Source organism: Galeopterus variegatus, unplaced genomic scaffold (assembly GCF_000696425.1).
Source record: "Galeopterus variegatus unplaced genomic scaffold, G_variegatus-3.0.2 Scaffold748, whole genome shotgun sequence".
NCBI lineage: Eukaryota > Metazoa > Chordata > Mammalia > Dermoptera > Cynocephalidae > Galeopterus > Galeopterus variegatus.
In genome coordinates this window covers 419,543-434,551 of record NW_007726859.1, presented here as the reverse complement: position 1 = coordinate 434,551, position 15,009 = coordinate 419,543, and the positions used below count along the sequence as shown (strand labels likewise).

The 15,009-nt window shown below is 33.3% G+C and overlaps 2 protein-coding genes across 2 annotated transcripts in view; both read right to left on the bottom strand.

Moving 5' to 3' along the window:
• Positions 1 to 6,224, bottom strand: part of CCDC18 (coiled-coil domain containing 18) — a 49,602-nt gene extending 43,378 nt beyond the window's left edge. Inside the window, exons 1-2 of the mRNA XM_008572041.1 lie at positions 6,153 to 6,224; positions 5,578 to 5,725 (exon numbers count right to left, since the gene is read on the bottom strand). Of these exons, the coding sequence (XP_008570263.1) occupies positions 5,578 to 5,598 (21 nt within the window). The 5' untranslated portion in view covers positions 5,599 to 5,725; positions 6,153 to 6,224. The remainder of the gene's footprint in view (positions 1 to 5,577; positions 5,726 to 6,152) is intronic.
• A 4,600-nt stretch (positions 6,225 to 10,824) lies between these two features.
• On the bottom strand, positions 10,825 to 14,774 carry LOC103589946 (coiled-coil domain-containing protein 18-like). Its single transcript, XM_008572042.1, has 2 exons — positions 14,529 to 14,774; positions 10,825 to 10,888 (listed from the first exon to the last, which is right to left on the bottom strand). The coding sequence occupies exons 1-2, from the start codon at positions 14,772 to 14,774 to the stop codon at positions 10,883 to 10,885; spliced, it is 252 nt and encodes an 83-aa protein (XP_008570264.1). The 3' UTR covers positions 10,825 to 10,882.
• Positions 14,775 to 15,009: the final 235 nt, after the last annotated feature.

Sequence of the window (15,009 nt, the reverse complement as noted above, 5' to 3'; positions counted from 1 at the left end):
CGAGGGTTCGGATCCCACATACAGACCGGTTCCCGCTCACTGGCTGAGCGAGGTGCGGGCGCAGCACCGAGGTTTGCGATCCCGTTACCGGTCCCGGTCCGGTGCGGGCGCGACACTGAGGGTTGCGATCCGTTGCCAGACACGAAAAAAGACAAAAAGGAAAAAAAAAAAAGAAAGACAGAGAATAACAAATGCTGGAGAGGATGCAGAGAAAGGGGAACCCTCCTACACTGTTGGTGCAGCCATTATGGAAAATGGTATGGATGTTCCTCCAACAACTACATACAGAAGTGCTGTGCGATCCAGCAATTCCACTGCTGAGTATATATCCAAAGGAATGGAAATCATGTCAGAGGGATACCTGCACTCTCGTGTTTATCACAGCTCTGTTTACAATAGCCAAGAGTCGGAACCAACCTAAATGTCCATCGTTGGATGACTGGATAAGGAAAATGTGGTATATCTACACAGTGGAATATTACTCTGCCATAAAAAAGAATAAAATACTGCCATTTGTGGCAACATGGATGAACTTAAAGAAAATTATGTTAAGTGAAATAAGCCAGGCACAGAAAGAGAAATAACATTTGTCCTCACTCATAAGTGGGAGCTAAAAAATAAACAAATAAATAAAAAAAAGAAAGACACAACAATCAGAATAATACGTTGAACTTTCAAAAGGAGAGAAAAGAACTGAGGTTACCAGAAGTGGGAAAGGGGGAGATTTAAGGAGGAAAAGGGAGGAATTGGTAAAGGGCCATGAAAAACAATTACATTGTATATTGTTGAATATACTAATTATCCTGATTTGAGAATCACATATTGCACCCAGGTACTGATATTCAACTCTGTACCCCACAGATATGTCCAATCAACTATGTTACAATAAAAAAAAAAAAAGAGAGAGGCCTTTTAAGCAACTTAAGATAATCCAGAAAAAAACAAAATTTGCAAGTTAATATTTCCATTAAGCATAGAGAAAAAAGATAAATTCTAGATTCTATTAAACAAGGAGAAGAAAATTTTTAAAAGGTGTAGAGATTAACTCCAACAGAAAAAGCCTTTTAAAGGAATGCAATAACTTCAGAAATTCCTCCTAAAACATAAATACATTGAAAAAAGATTTTAACAATAGTTCTAGGTGGCAGGCGTTTAAAAAATTAGTTTATATACAGAAATGTATTTTTCTCTATGTTTTTTTTTTTGGTGTATAGTTCTGAGTTTTAACATTTAATATATGCATAGATTCATGAAGCCCCCACCACAATCAGGATATAGAACAGTACCTTCACCCTCAAAATTCCCACATGTTGATCTTTCATACTGAAAACTCTTCCCCCACCCCAACCCCTGGCAACAATGGAACTGCTTTCCAACCTATTGCTTTTGACTTTTTGAGAATGTCATAGAAATGGAATTGTACGGTATGCAAGATGATAAAATTGACTTCTTTCACTCAGCATAATTTCTTGGAGATAATACATTGTTCCCTGTTGTTACCAAGTAGTATTCCATTGTATGGAGGTACCATAGTTTATCTATTTACCTACTGAAGGACATTGGGTTATTTCCAGTTTTTGAAAATTGGGAATAATTCTACTATAAACGTTTGTGTACAGGTTTAGTGTAAACATAAGTACCATTTCTCTAGAATAAATATCTGGGATTGTCGGGACATATGTTAAGTGTATGTTTAACTTTATAAGACAATGTCAAATTGTTTTCCAGAGTAGTTGAACTATTTTGCATTTCCACCAACAATATATAAGAATTCTGATTGTTTTGCATCCTGGCCAGCATTTGCTATTGCCAGTCTCTCTCATTTTTTCTGTCTTGGCATTCTAATAGGAATGTAGTACTATTTCATTGTGCTTCTAATTTGCATTTCCCCCATAACTACTAGTGGTTAGCATATTTTTATATGCTTATTTGCCATCTATATATCTTTTTTGGTGAAGTATCTGTTCAAATTTTTTGCCCATTTTAAAAATTGTGTTGTTTCCTTACTGATAAGTTTTGAGAGTTCTTTATATATGCTGGGTATAACTTGTTGGATATGTGATTTACAAATATTTTCTACCACTCTAGCTTGTCTTTTCATTTTCTTAACAGTGTCTTTCATAGAACAAAAGTTTTTAATGTTGATGATTTCCATTTTATCAATTTTTTCCCTTATAGTGTTTCTGGTGTCATATCTAGGAATTCTTGGCCTAACATAAGGTCATGAAGATTTTCTCCTATATTTTTTTTCTAAGAGTTTTATGCTTTTAAAATTTTATATTTAAATCTATGACCCATTTTGAATTAATTTTTATATAAGATATACCTATACATTGAGGATCCAGTTTTTTGCATATGGGGGATGTTCAATTGTTCCAGCACCATTGGTTAAAAGATCCTTCTCCGGAGCCGGCCCGGTGGCGCACTCAGTAGAGTGCGGCGCTTGGGAGCGTGGCGGCGCTCCCGCCGAGGGTTTGGATCCCATATAGAGACCGGTCCGCTCACTGGTTGAGCGCGGGGTGGGCGCGACACCGAGGGTTGCGATCCCGTTACCGGTCACGAAAAAAGACAAAAAGGAAAAAAAAAATGATCCTTTCTCCACTTTAATTGCCTTTGTACCTTGGTAAAATATAAACTGATCACATTTGCTGGGTCTGTTTCTTGACTTCTCTTTTCTGTTCCTTTCATCTGTGTGTCTATTCTTTTGCTAATACCACAGTCTTGATTACTACAGCTTTACAGTTTTAAAATCTGGTAGTATGAGTCCTCCAACTTTTTTCTTTTTCCAACTCGCTTTGGCTGTCTTAGTACATTTGCCTTTCCACTATAAATTTTAAAATTAGCTGTTATACAAAAAGTTTTACTTGGATTTTGATTGGCAGTGCATTAAATTTATAGATGTAAAGTGAATTCACAAACTAAATATACTGAGGCTTCCAACCATGGAAATGGTATTTCTCTCCATTTATTTAGTTCTTTGATTTCTTTCATCAACATTTTGTAGTTTTCTGCATATAGTTCCACATATTTTAAGTATTTTTGGAGATACTGTAAGTAATACTATTTTTTAAATTTTGGCTCCAATCATTCATTGCTAGTATATGGAAATACAACTGATTTTTGTATGTTGACCCTGGTAGCCTGTGTCCTTGCTCACTTATCACTTTTGGGAGATTTTTGTAGATTCTTTGGGATTTTCTACATTGATAATCATGTTGTCTACAAACAAGGACAGTGTTATTCATTTATTCCCATCTAAATTCTAAATTCCTTTTATTTCTTTTTTTCTTGCTCATTGCATTGGCTTTCTAGTACAGTACTGAATAGGAGTGATGAGAGAAAACATTTTTGCCTTGTTCCCAACCTTAGGGGAAAAGTATTCAGTCTTTTACCAGTAATGTTATCTACAGAGGTTTTTTGATTTTATTGTTTTTTTTAATAGATGCCCTAGATCAGATTAAGGACATTCACTTCTATTCCTAGTTGGCTGAGAGTTTTTATCTGGAGAGAATGTTAAATTTTGTTAAATGCTCTTTCTGCATCTATTGATATGATCTTGCAGCTTTTTGTTTCATCTTTTAAGATGATAGATTACATTGATGCATTTCTGAATGTTGAACCAACTTTCTATTTCTGGGATAAACTCCTCCTGGTCATAATGTTTTGTGTGTGTGTGTGTGTGTGTGTGTGTGTGTGTGTGTGTGTGTGTGTGTGTGTGTGTGTGTGTGTGTGTGTGAGAGAGAGAGAGAGAAAGTATGTATATGAGTGTGTCTGTGAGTATTTGCTGCTCGATTTGATTTGCAAACATTTTGTTGAGTGTTTTTGCTTCAATGTTAATAAGGCATATTAGTTTATATTTCTTTCCTGGTACTGTGTTTGTCTCATTTTGGTATCAGAGTAACACTAGCCTCATCAAATGAGTGAGGAAGTGGTCCTTCCTCTTCTGTATTCTGGAAGAAACTGTATAAGATTGGTGTTATTTCTTCCTCAATTATTTGGAAGAATTTACCAGTCTGCCTGGAATTTTCTTTTTGGAAAGTTTTTAAACTATGAATCCAATTTCTTTAACATACATAGAGGTATTCAGGGTTATCTATTTCTTCTTGAGTTTTATTAGTTTGCATCTTTTGAAGAATTGGTTTATTTCATGTAAGTTGTCAAATTAATGCACATAGAATTGCTTGTAGTATTCCTTTATTAATCTGTAATATATGTAGGGTCTGGAGTGACATACCTCTTTTATTTCTAATATAATTTGTATTTTCTGCTTTTTTTCTTGGTCAGACTAGCTATACGTTTATAAGTTTTATTGGTCTTTTCCAAGAACCAGCCTTTGGTTTCACTGATTTTCTTTACTGATGCTCTCTTTTCAAGTTCAACTCTTTTTAATTATGCTTTTTATTATTACCATCTTTCTGTTTCTTTTGGGTTGATTTTGCTCTTGTTTCCCTAGGTTTCATAAGTTGATAGCTTAAATTATTGATTTTTCTTTCTTTTTTTCCTAATGTCTGCATTTAATGCTACAAATTTCCCTCTAAGAACTGCTTTAGCTGCATCCCACAAATTTTGATATATTGTGTTTTAATATGCATTCAATTCAAAATATTTTTAATTTCCCTTGAGACTTACTCTTTGACCCATGGATTATTTTAAAGTGTGTTGCTTTTTTTTGTTTTTTCCTTTTTGTCTTTTTTCGTGTCCGGCAACGGTTCGCAACCCTCAGTGTCGCGCCCATACTGGACCGGGACCGGCAACGGAATCTCAACCCTCGGTGTTGCGCCCGCACCTCGCTCAGCCAGTGAGCGGGAACCGGTCTGTATGTGGGATCCGAACCCTCGGCAGGAGCGCCGCTGCGCTCCCAAGCGGTGCACTGTAGCAGTGCGCCACCAGGCCGGCCCTAAAGTGTGTTGCTTAATGTCTAAGTATTTGGGGATTTTCCAGACATCTTTTTGCTATTAGTTTCTAGTTTAATTCCATTATGGTCAGAGAACATACAATATATGATTTTAATTCTTTAAAATTTGATAAGGTTTATTTTATGACCCAGGATATGTTATGTCTTTGTGAATGTTTCAACTTGAGAAGAAAACTCTATAAACATCAGAATAAGGGGAAGCTACTGTATTTTTTATTTAGTCCTGTGTTTTTGGTCTCACATCTTTTGCTTTCTTTTTGGCAGCTTGCTGTTTGGGGATGCAAACCCTTGACCTTAAAAACACAGTGCTTTAACCAACTGAGCTAACTGGCCAGCCCATTTTTACTTTTAATTCAAGGCTAAGAGTCCTCTACTCTTCTTTTTTCCTGTCAACCAATCTTCAAGTAACTGTTATCTCTAGGCAAAAATAGTCTACAGAATCACTCTTAGATAATGTCAAAAAATAATGATTAAAGCTGAAATAGTAAGCATACTATATAAAAATGCATTGGAAAATAATTCAGAAAGAATAAGATTCTAATTATAGCTCTTGCCCTTAACTTTTCTGTGTCTTTGTTTCCTCATTGAAAAAATAAAGAATGCTGAGCTAGTAATGTTTAAGGTTCTTTTCAGTAGTCATAGTGTAAGTATGTACTACTTACTCTTTCAATCTGTTTTTCCATTTCTTTATGCTGTTCAAGATGAATTTTCTTTGCTTTTTCAAAGGCTAAACAAATTTTCTCATGCTCTGTATTGATATTGGTTTCTAGACTTCTTATCTTTTCATTCTTTTCCTAGAAATACAAAACACTTTAAAAGATTGTTAATTGTAAAGCAGATTTAAATAAAAATACATTAGTCAAGCATTAAATTTGTAACAATCTATTCTTTAAACAACCATAGTAATTAATACTTTAAAATTTAACAAAATAGTTATTTAAAAATATTTTATCAAAATAAGATTAAGCTATTTTAAAATACTAAGAAGCATATCAAAGAACTACCATGTTTTCCAATTCTATTAGGATAAAAATGACAAAACTTGGATAACAACAGGCCATATAAGCCCATTAATTTAAAAATATAGAAACAAAAAAATAAATTATCAGAAGAGTTTAGTATAATTTATACTTTCTTATTCGGTATATTGTATAATAATGATACCAAAGCAAAGATGCTGTTACAAATTAAGTGCCTAAAAGTCACAGTATATTAATAGCACAAAGTTAAGTTTTACCATAAGCTCCTGTTCCAGTTCTGCATTTTTTGCAGCAATAGAGGAATAAGCGACTATTTTTTCTTCCAGCTGTTTTTCTAGAGTTAAAAGTTGAGAACATTTCTTTGTCATCTGAAAACACATTGAAATAAATATAAAATCATTTTTAAAGGTAATGACTTTGCATCCTAAAGTCAAAACCTGTTCCTCTTTTCAAAATTCAAATACACAGTGTCTAGATAAACTGGGAAAATTTATGGCAATAAACATTTAGGATACAAAGTGAATAACTTTTTAATCCATATAAGTACTTTAAAAAATAAGTGACTTGGGGCTGGCCAGTTGGTTACGGCATGGTGCTGATAACACCAAGGTCCACGGTTTCATCCCTGTACCATCCAGTTGCCAAGAAAAACCCACAAAAAACAAATACTGGCAATTTAGAAGAAAAACAAATAGTGAAAGGAGGACTAGGGATATGACATTACTTCCTCTATCTATGTAATATATAATAAATTTAATTCAGACCCCTATATCCAAATAGGATTATACCCTAATATATTTTTTTAAAGTGGCTATTAAAGACTGAAATTAGCATAGTGAAATGTTAACAGCAGTTATTTCTGGTGGTAGAAATAATCAACGGTTTATTTTCTTCCTTTTCCCTTTCTGTGTTTCCAATAAGACTGTGATATTTTTGTAATTAAAAAGAAAATTTATTACTCTCAGTACTTAATAATTTTCTAAGTGAGCTGGTAGCTGTAATTAAACACAGACTAAATCTCCTTTCCATTATTAACATAAGTTCCTATGCCACAGGTCTTTTCCTTAGTTTTGGCTATATAGACTTAAAGAAGAGAATTAAAAAGTGGACCTACAGATGACTGCAGCCTCTAGTTTGAAGGTTGAGTATAACATATAACACACATGTGGTCCTGGTCCACAGTTACCTAATGAGGCATCCTTGTCCTGTCCCTTTGGCTATATAGACTTAAAGAAGAGAATTAAAAAGTGGACCTACAGATGACTGCAGCCTCTAGTTTGAAGGTTGAGTACAACATATAACACACATGTGGTCCTGGTCCACAGTTACCTAATGAGGCATCCTTGTCCTGTCCTCAATGAAAATGAAAGTCAGAGATTCACAAAAAAATGCATTATCCCCTTTTCAGAATGTAATACACAGCTTATCTGTATCAGTTTCACACTGATAAAAAAATGCATATTCCTGAGCCATACCCCATATCTAATGAATCAGAATGGCTGGAAAGAAACCCAGAAGTCTGCATGTTTAACAGGCTCCTTAGGTGGTTCTGATGTTTGCTAAAATTTAAAATTCTCTATTACAACCCCTTTTCTTCCAATTACATAACCCAAATTCTTTGTTGGTAAATGTGTATTAGCCATATTAACTTATACCTTGGAAGAAATAATAGACTGCAACATAGTACACACATTAGCTCCGCCAAATTTGAAAGCTTTTAGCCACTAGAGTATTTTCCTACTTTTTACATAAGTTAAAACACAAAGGTTTCCAAATATAACTTTAAAAGAATTTATAACTTATGTGATATTATGTTTTTTTTTACATTTATACATCTGGACTGAAATACAATTTTTATAAAACCCTGCAACAATACATTTTTCCCTATTTTAAAATACAGTGCATATACCCAGCTAATTCCAAGCTTACTTCACTCTCTAGTTTGCTGGAGTTGGAAGCTTTCTCTAGCAGCTCCTCTTGAATCAGCTGAAACTGACTAGTTCTGTGAGCCATGTTAACCTTCAAATCAGAATTTTCAGCTTCTATTTGCATTAGCTTAGTACGTAGTTCTTCTATTCCAGTAGCAAGTTTTTGCCTCTCTTTTTCATATTGCTTGTTCACAGTATGTTGACTTTGATCTTTTATACTCTCTGCTAATAAATATAAAAGGAAAATTGTTCTGAATAAAACTTCAAGAATAAAAACCTATTTAAATAGTTGAAAGATTTAATCATAAACAAAGTTTAGTTTCTGATCTTAAGAATACTAAAAGGGGTGGAGAATGAGATATTCAATAAGGAAAGCATAAATAAATAAATAATACAATAAATAAAGTATTTCCTAAATTAAATAACAAAGAGGGAAAAGTTCTGAATCACTCACTTTTCTAGATAGCTGAAGATTATTGCTTTGTAGCAAAAATTTAAGAGTCCTTCCTTACCTTTTAAAATCCCATTTTGGGGGCTGGCCCGTGGCTCACTTGGGAGAGTGTGGTGCTAACACTAAGGTCACGGGTTCAGATCCCTATATATAGGGATGGCCGATTAGCTCATTGGGAGAGTGTGGTGCTGACAACACCAAGTCAAGGGTTAAGATCCCCTTATTGGTCATCTTTAAAAAAAAAAAAAATCCCATTTTTTGGATAGAAATAATAGTAAAAAAAAATTTTAAGTTGCTGTTTCCTTAAACTGAAGTTAATCACAAAATTTGGATGATTTGAGATTAAGAATATTTTAATGTACTGTATGTAGACACAGTTTCAAAGACTGCAAACAGTAAATCCTTCCTAGTCCCATCTTCCACCTCTCCAAACTAGTTGATGAGAATTCAGTAATGCTTTTAAAAACTACTAAGGGTTATCAGAGGCCATTGTTTGAATACATCCTTTCTCCACTATAAACATATACATCTACTCCCACTCCAAGGTAACTTGAGATTCCAGGAGTGCTTTATAAGAAGGCATAATGTAGGTGATTACATGAAAATACACATAGATGTGGAAACAGGTAGAGATGTAACTTGCCTTCAATTGTTATATATAGACATTTCCCATCAATTCTCCACATCCATAACATTTCACTCTCTAGGCTATTTATCTGTTGTCAGAGAGCGTATGATATATTACATTTATGGCCACCTCTAATAACTAGCACTCCCTCTGCTAATTCCATCATTCTTTTCCCTGTTCTCTCTAGTCTCTTAGATATCTGATTTTCTCTGCTGTTAATAGCTCACTGCATTTAAAGACAGACTGTGATAAGTTAAAGATGCATTTGTTAACCCCTAGTGCAACCACTAAAAAAAGAAAATAAAGAGGTATAGTTAATAAATCAATAGTGGAGATAAAAAATGGAATACTAAAATATACTTGATCCAAAAGAAGTCAAGAAAGATGAACCAAATAGAATAAGTAGAAAATAAATACCAAGATGGTCGATTTAAACCCCAAAAGATCAATTGATAGGTTAAATGTAAGTAATCTAAACATTCTAATAAAATTCCAATCAAAAAGCAAAAGATGTCCAATTGGATATAAAAGCAGAACCCAAATAGATGCTTTCTATAAGAAATTCACTTTATATATAAAGACATAGGTTAAAAGGATGGAAAAAGGTTATACCAGGCAAATACTAATCAAAAAAAGCTGGAGGGACTATACTAACTTCAAAGTAGCCTTCAGAATAAGGAATATTACCAGAGATTAGAAGGGACATTTAATATAACAAAAGAGTCCATTTAACAACAAAACATAACAATCTTAAGTGTGTATGTACATAATGTCTTCAAAATACAAGAAGCAAAGACTGACAACTGAGAAAATAAACTCACGCATATATCTGAAGATTTCAGTACCACTCTCTCAGTAACTGATAGAACAAATACACACAAAAAACTTAGGGATTAAAAAAAGACTTAACACTATCAACCAACTTAACATAATTGACAATCAAAATATATTCCACCCAATAATTGAAGAATGCACAATTTTTTCAACTACACCTGGAACTCTCACCAATAGAACGTGTTGGCCAATAAACCAAGTCTTTTAAAAATGAAATCACATAGAGTATGTTCTCTAACCACCACTAATGACACAAAAAACTATCTGGAAAATCTCCAAATATTTGGAAATAAAATACAGACAGCCTACGAACTGAAGAAGAAATCACAAGATATATTTTATTTTGAACTACATGAAAATGAAAATACAACATATAAAAATTAGTGGGATACAGCCAAAGAATTGCTTAAAGGGAAATTCATACCCTTTAATACGTATGCAAGAAAAGAGAGGTCTAAAATCAATAATCTAAGCTTTTACTTGAAGAAAATTTATAAAAGAGAATATTAAACCTAAAGTAAACTGGGAAAGAGTACAAGAGCTCCTGATGTAAATGTTACATCTTGTTTTGTTTTGTTTTTGGCGGCTGGCCAGTACAGGGATCTGAACCCTTGACCTCGGTGTTATAACACTGCGCTCTAGCCAACTAAGCTAACGGGCCAGTCCCTGTTTTACGCTCATTACAGTGATGATAAAAAAAAGGTATAAACATATTAAAAAACAAACATCTGACAAAATTCACCAAATTGTATATTTTAAATGAGTACATCTTATTGGATATAAATTTTATTTCAAGAAAGTATATTTTTAAGGAATGATACAAAGCCCAAGAATTCTGAAATAATTTTTGTTGTCTTATCAGACCATAACTAATAATACCAGATTATTAAATGTTTGATAATAGAAACAGTTGATAATCTGCTTCTTTAAAAAACTATCATCAAGAACTCTGATTATAATTTATTAAAATAATTCAATATAATATACTTACCTACTTGATTACCACAGAGCTTAACAGGTTCTACTTCTAAATTATTTAATTTGTCACTTTCTTGGCTGTCAGTACAAGCAATAAGACTCTGAGATAACTGATTTGCAGTCAGGTTTGCATGAAGTTTTTGAATTTCTGCCTCTTTTATTGCAAGCTTAATCCTGGCACAAAAGAAAAGAAGCCAAAAATTAGAAAGATTTCATAAAAATATCTCATACTATTTCTCACCTTTTGAGTTGGTAAAAAATTTAAAATTCTGGTATTAAGCAACTCTTAGGCAGGATATATAAACTCTTACATATCACTGGTAAGATTGTAAATTGGTTCAGCCACTTTACAAACTTGATAGTACCTAATAAAATTGAAAATGTATGCATCCTATGACCCAGCGATTTCACATTTAAGAATATATACTGAGAAATTCTCACATATATGTATGAGGAAACACATATAAGGATGTTCTTTGCAGCACTGTGTGTAATAGAAAAGAACTAGAAACAAGGTAATTATCAATAAGGAATGGATAAATAAATAGTGACACAGAGGATAGAATCCTATAAAGCTATTAAAACTAAACTAACCACATTAATTCTTCCACTGATCAATCACTCTACCTATCTTAACATGGATGAATTAAAAAAGTGATGCTGAGTGAAAAAGCAAAATTGCAAACAAAATAAACAATTATAGTATACTTATATATGTGTGAGTATAACATTTCTATACACAAAATGGATAGAAAAATATGCATCCAATTCACAATGGCGATACTTATGGGGACAATGTAACTAGCAGTGAGAATCAAAGGATATTATCTGTCCTGTAATGTTTCATTTTTTATTTAGAGAAATAGATTTGAAAAAAATTTCACAAAACATTAAGAAAAATCAATGATTAGTTGTGGAGTCACAGAAATTTGTTTTAATATTCTCTGGACTTTTTTGTATATTTTTAAAAATTTGTCAACTTAAGATTTTAATTTAATTACTAATAAAAAACATTCTTATTTGTTATAAATTCAGAATCTGAAAATTGTACCTCAATTCCGAAATCATCAATTTATTTGCCTCACAGCAGTAAACGCAATTGTCTTCCTTGTTTGACAAACTACTCATCTGATGCTTAGAAAGAGATGATTTAAAACCAAATATTTCTCTTTTTAACTGCAAGTTTAAAAACAAACATATATAAACTTATGTATGTGGGATGCAATTGCTTTTTTATTCAGAACTCCAGGTTCTAATATAAACAACCTAATGTCCATCAATAGGAGAATGTATAAGTACATTATGAAATATTAAGATAATGGGAAAACAATAGCTAAAACAAATAAACCTGAGTTATGTAAATCAATAGGGCTATATCTCATAATACAGAGTGAAAAACAAATTATAGTGGCACACGTAGTACTTTAAAAAATGCACTAAGCAATATATATATTTCTAGATGGATCTATATGTGGCAATATTTAAAATATGGACAAGAAGACTACACATGAATTTAAGAATGGTTGGTACTTGTGAGAGAGAACTGAGATCTAACAAGGTACATAAAGAGGCTTCACCTGGAAAATTTTATTCTAAAAAAATCTGAAGTTGACATGGCAATATATGTCCCAGATTTTGCAAACACTGTGCTACACTGGTCTCTGTACTTTTCTGTATGTTTGAATAACACACAATTTTAAAAACTAGTTATGATGACCGGTTCCCGCTCGCTGGCTGAGCGAGGTGCGGGTGCGACGCCGAGGGTTGCGGTCCCGTTGCCGGTCCCGGTCCAGTGCGGGCGCGACACTGAGGGTTGCGATCCGTTGCCGGACACGAAAAAAGACAAAAAAAACCCAAAAAAAATAGTTATGAAAAGGAGCAAGGTAATAAGCACTCAACGACTACTACCTTCAAACTATAACCTGGGCCGGGCCGAGCCCGTGGCGCACTCGGGAGAGTGCGGGGCTGGGAGCGCAGCAGTGCTCCCGCCGCGGGCTTGGATCCTATGTAGGGATGACCGGTGCGCTCACAGAGCTCACTGGCTGAGCGCGGTGTGGCCGGTCTCAAAAAGGACAAAAAAAAAACAAACTATAACCAAATCACACTTTCTAGAAATGAAAAAAAAAAAATCACATTTCCTACCATATCATTCTTAGCTCTGCATGAAAATGTTATCCAGCATATATTACCATACTACTTTCAGAATCATATATCAAAAAATTCTTGACACTAAGCCCAAATGAGAATGTCAATTTTTAAAATAAATGCTATATGCATATGATTACTTTATAATTTCAAAAGCAAACAGCTATTATATTAAAAATCTAAGCAAATAAACAGTATCCTACAAAAGCAGATGTAGCAGAGAGCTGGGAGCTAAGAATCATATGTTCTAGTTTAAACTCTACTACTTCCTAGTTGGGAAAATTATTTATTTCCTTAGGTCTACATTACTTTATCAATAAAATGATGGTATTGAATCAGATAATTTCTAAGATCCTTTTCAGTCTCATAATTCCATGGGGTTTATAATAGTTTAAAATTGTTAAGAGTCTACCACCCATTGTTCATATGTGAAACCAATCATGACAGATCTGTCTCTAGTTTTCCCTTGATCTAGTTTCCCCTTTTTATTCCTGACACAGGTATACTCATCTTCCTTCTAATCTCACTTATATATAAGGTCACATATATAACTCAAAGAGAAAAAGTGGCAGACCATTATCATAAAAACATTTTATGAACATTCTATGCCATTCTAATAAATACATAAAAAGTTGTTCAACATTAGCCATTAATGAAACATGAATTAAAACCACAATGTGATACCATTTCATAGCCACTAAGACGGCTATAACCAAAATGACAGACAGTAAGTGTTAGCAAGGATGTGGAGAAACAGTAATCCTCATACACTGATGGTAAGAATGTAAAATGGTATAGCCATTTTGGAAAACAGTTCAGCATAATGACCCAGCAATTCTTCTCCTAGGAATTTACCTAAGAAGAATGAAAACATGTCCACACAAAGACGTTTATGCAAATATTGATAGAAGCATTATTCATAATAGACCAAAAATACAATCAACCCAAATGTCCATCAACTGGTGAATGAATAAATAAAATGTGGTAATCACACAATGAAATACTATACAGAAATAAAAAGAAATTAATTACTGATATATGAAACAACATTAATGACCCTCAAAAACATTAAGAATGCAAAAGACCACATATTGTATGATTTTATTTGTATGAAACATTGTCCACAAAAGACAAATCTACAGGGGTAAAAACTATTAGTGGTTTCCTAGGGGTGGGTGTGGGTACAGGAATTAATAGCAAATGGGCACAAGGGATCTTTTGGGAATGAGACAAATGTTTGAAAACTGAATTGTACTATTACAAAACGTGGAAATTTACTAAAAATCATCAAATGCTACTACAAAACATGGAAATTTACTAAAAATCATTGAATGGTACACTTAAAATGGGAGAATTTTATGGCATACTTCAATAAAGCTGTTTTTTAAAAAAATCCTGTGCCATTCTTATATATGGCACCTGAGAGACTGAGAAAGTGTGGAACAGTAGATAGGTAAGTGTAGCATCAAGTTTTGGATAGTACAAGGAAAAATCATGAACTCTATACAACATTAAATAAAATAGAAATTGATAACAAACTATAGACAGGTAGGAAAATATAACAGAAGCTAATAAAGCAACCACACTCATCTCTTATGAAACAATTCAGTAAAATTTTTTTTTTCATTATGTAATCAAGTACAGTACATTTCTTTTCACAGACACTTACTGGCAACTGGGATATAATTTTTTCCAAACTTCTCAGTTCTACCCTTGAATTTTCAATTTCTTGCTGACACAAATCCAGTCGCTCATTCTGTGTTGCAACACGGAACTTTAATTCTCGGTTTTCATTCATTAGAGAAAATCTTTCTCTAAGTATTTCATCTTTGTCTTCTAAATCACTTTCTAGCTTCAGAACACTTTGTCTAGATTCAGTTAATTGTGCCATGACTTCCGAATTTTTCACTGCCATGATCCTTAATTTTTCTTTTCCATTGTTATTTTCTTCTTTTAACTGTCTATAAAGAAAAAATGAAAATAAAATATACATTCATTTTCAATAATCATATTTAGTTAATCTCACTTTTTAGAGATTTTGTAGCTTAAGTCTAAAATAATAATACCTGCTGACATTTACTGAGTGCCTACTTTCTACATGCCGGGCACTCACAACTTTATGTGGTTGGCATTATTACTCCATTTATAGA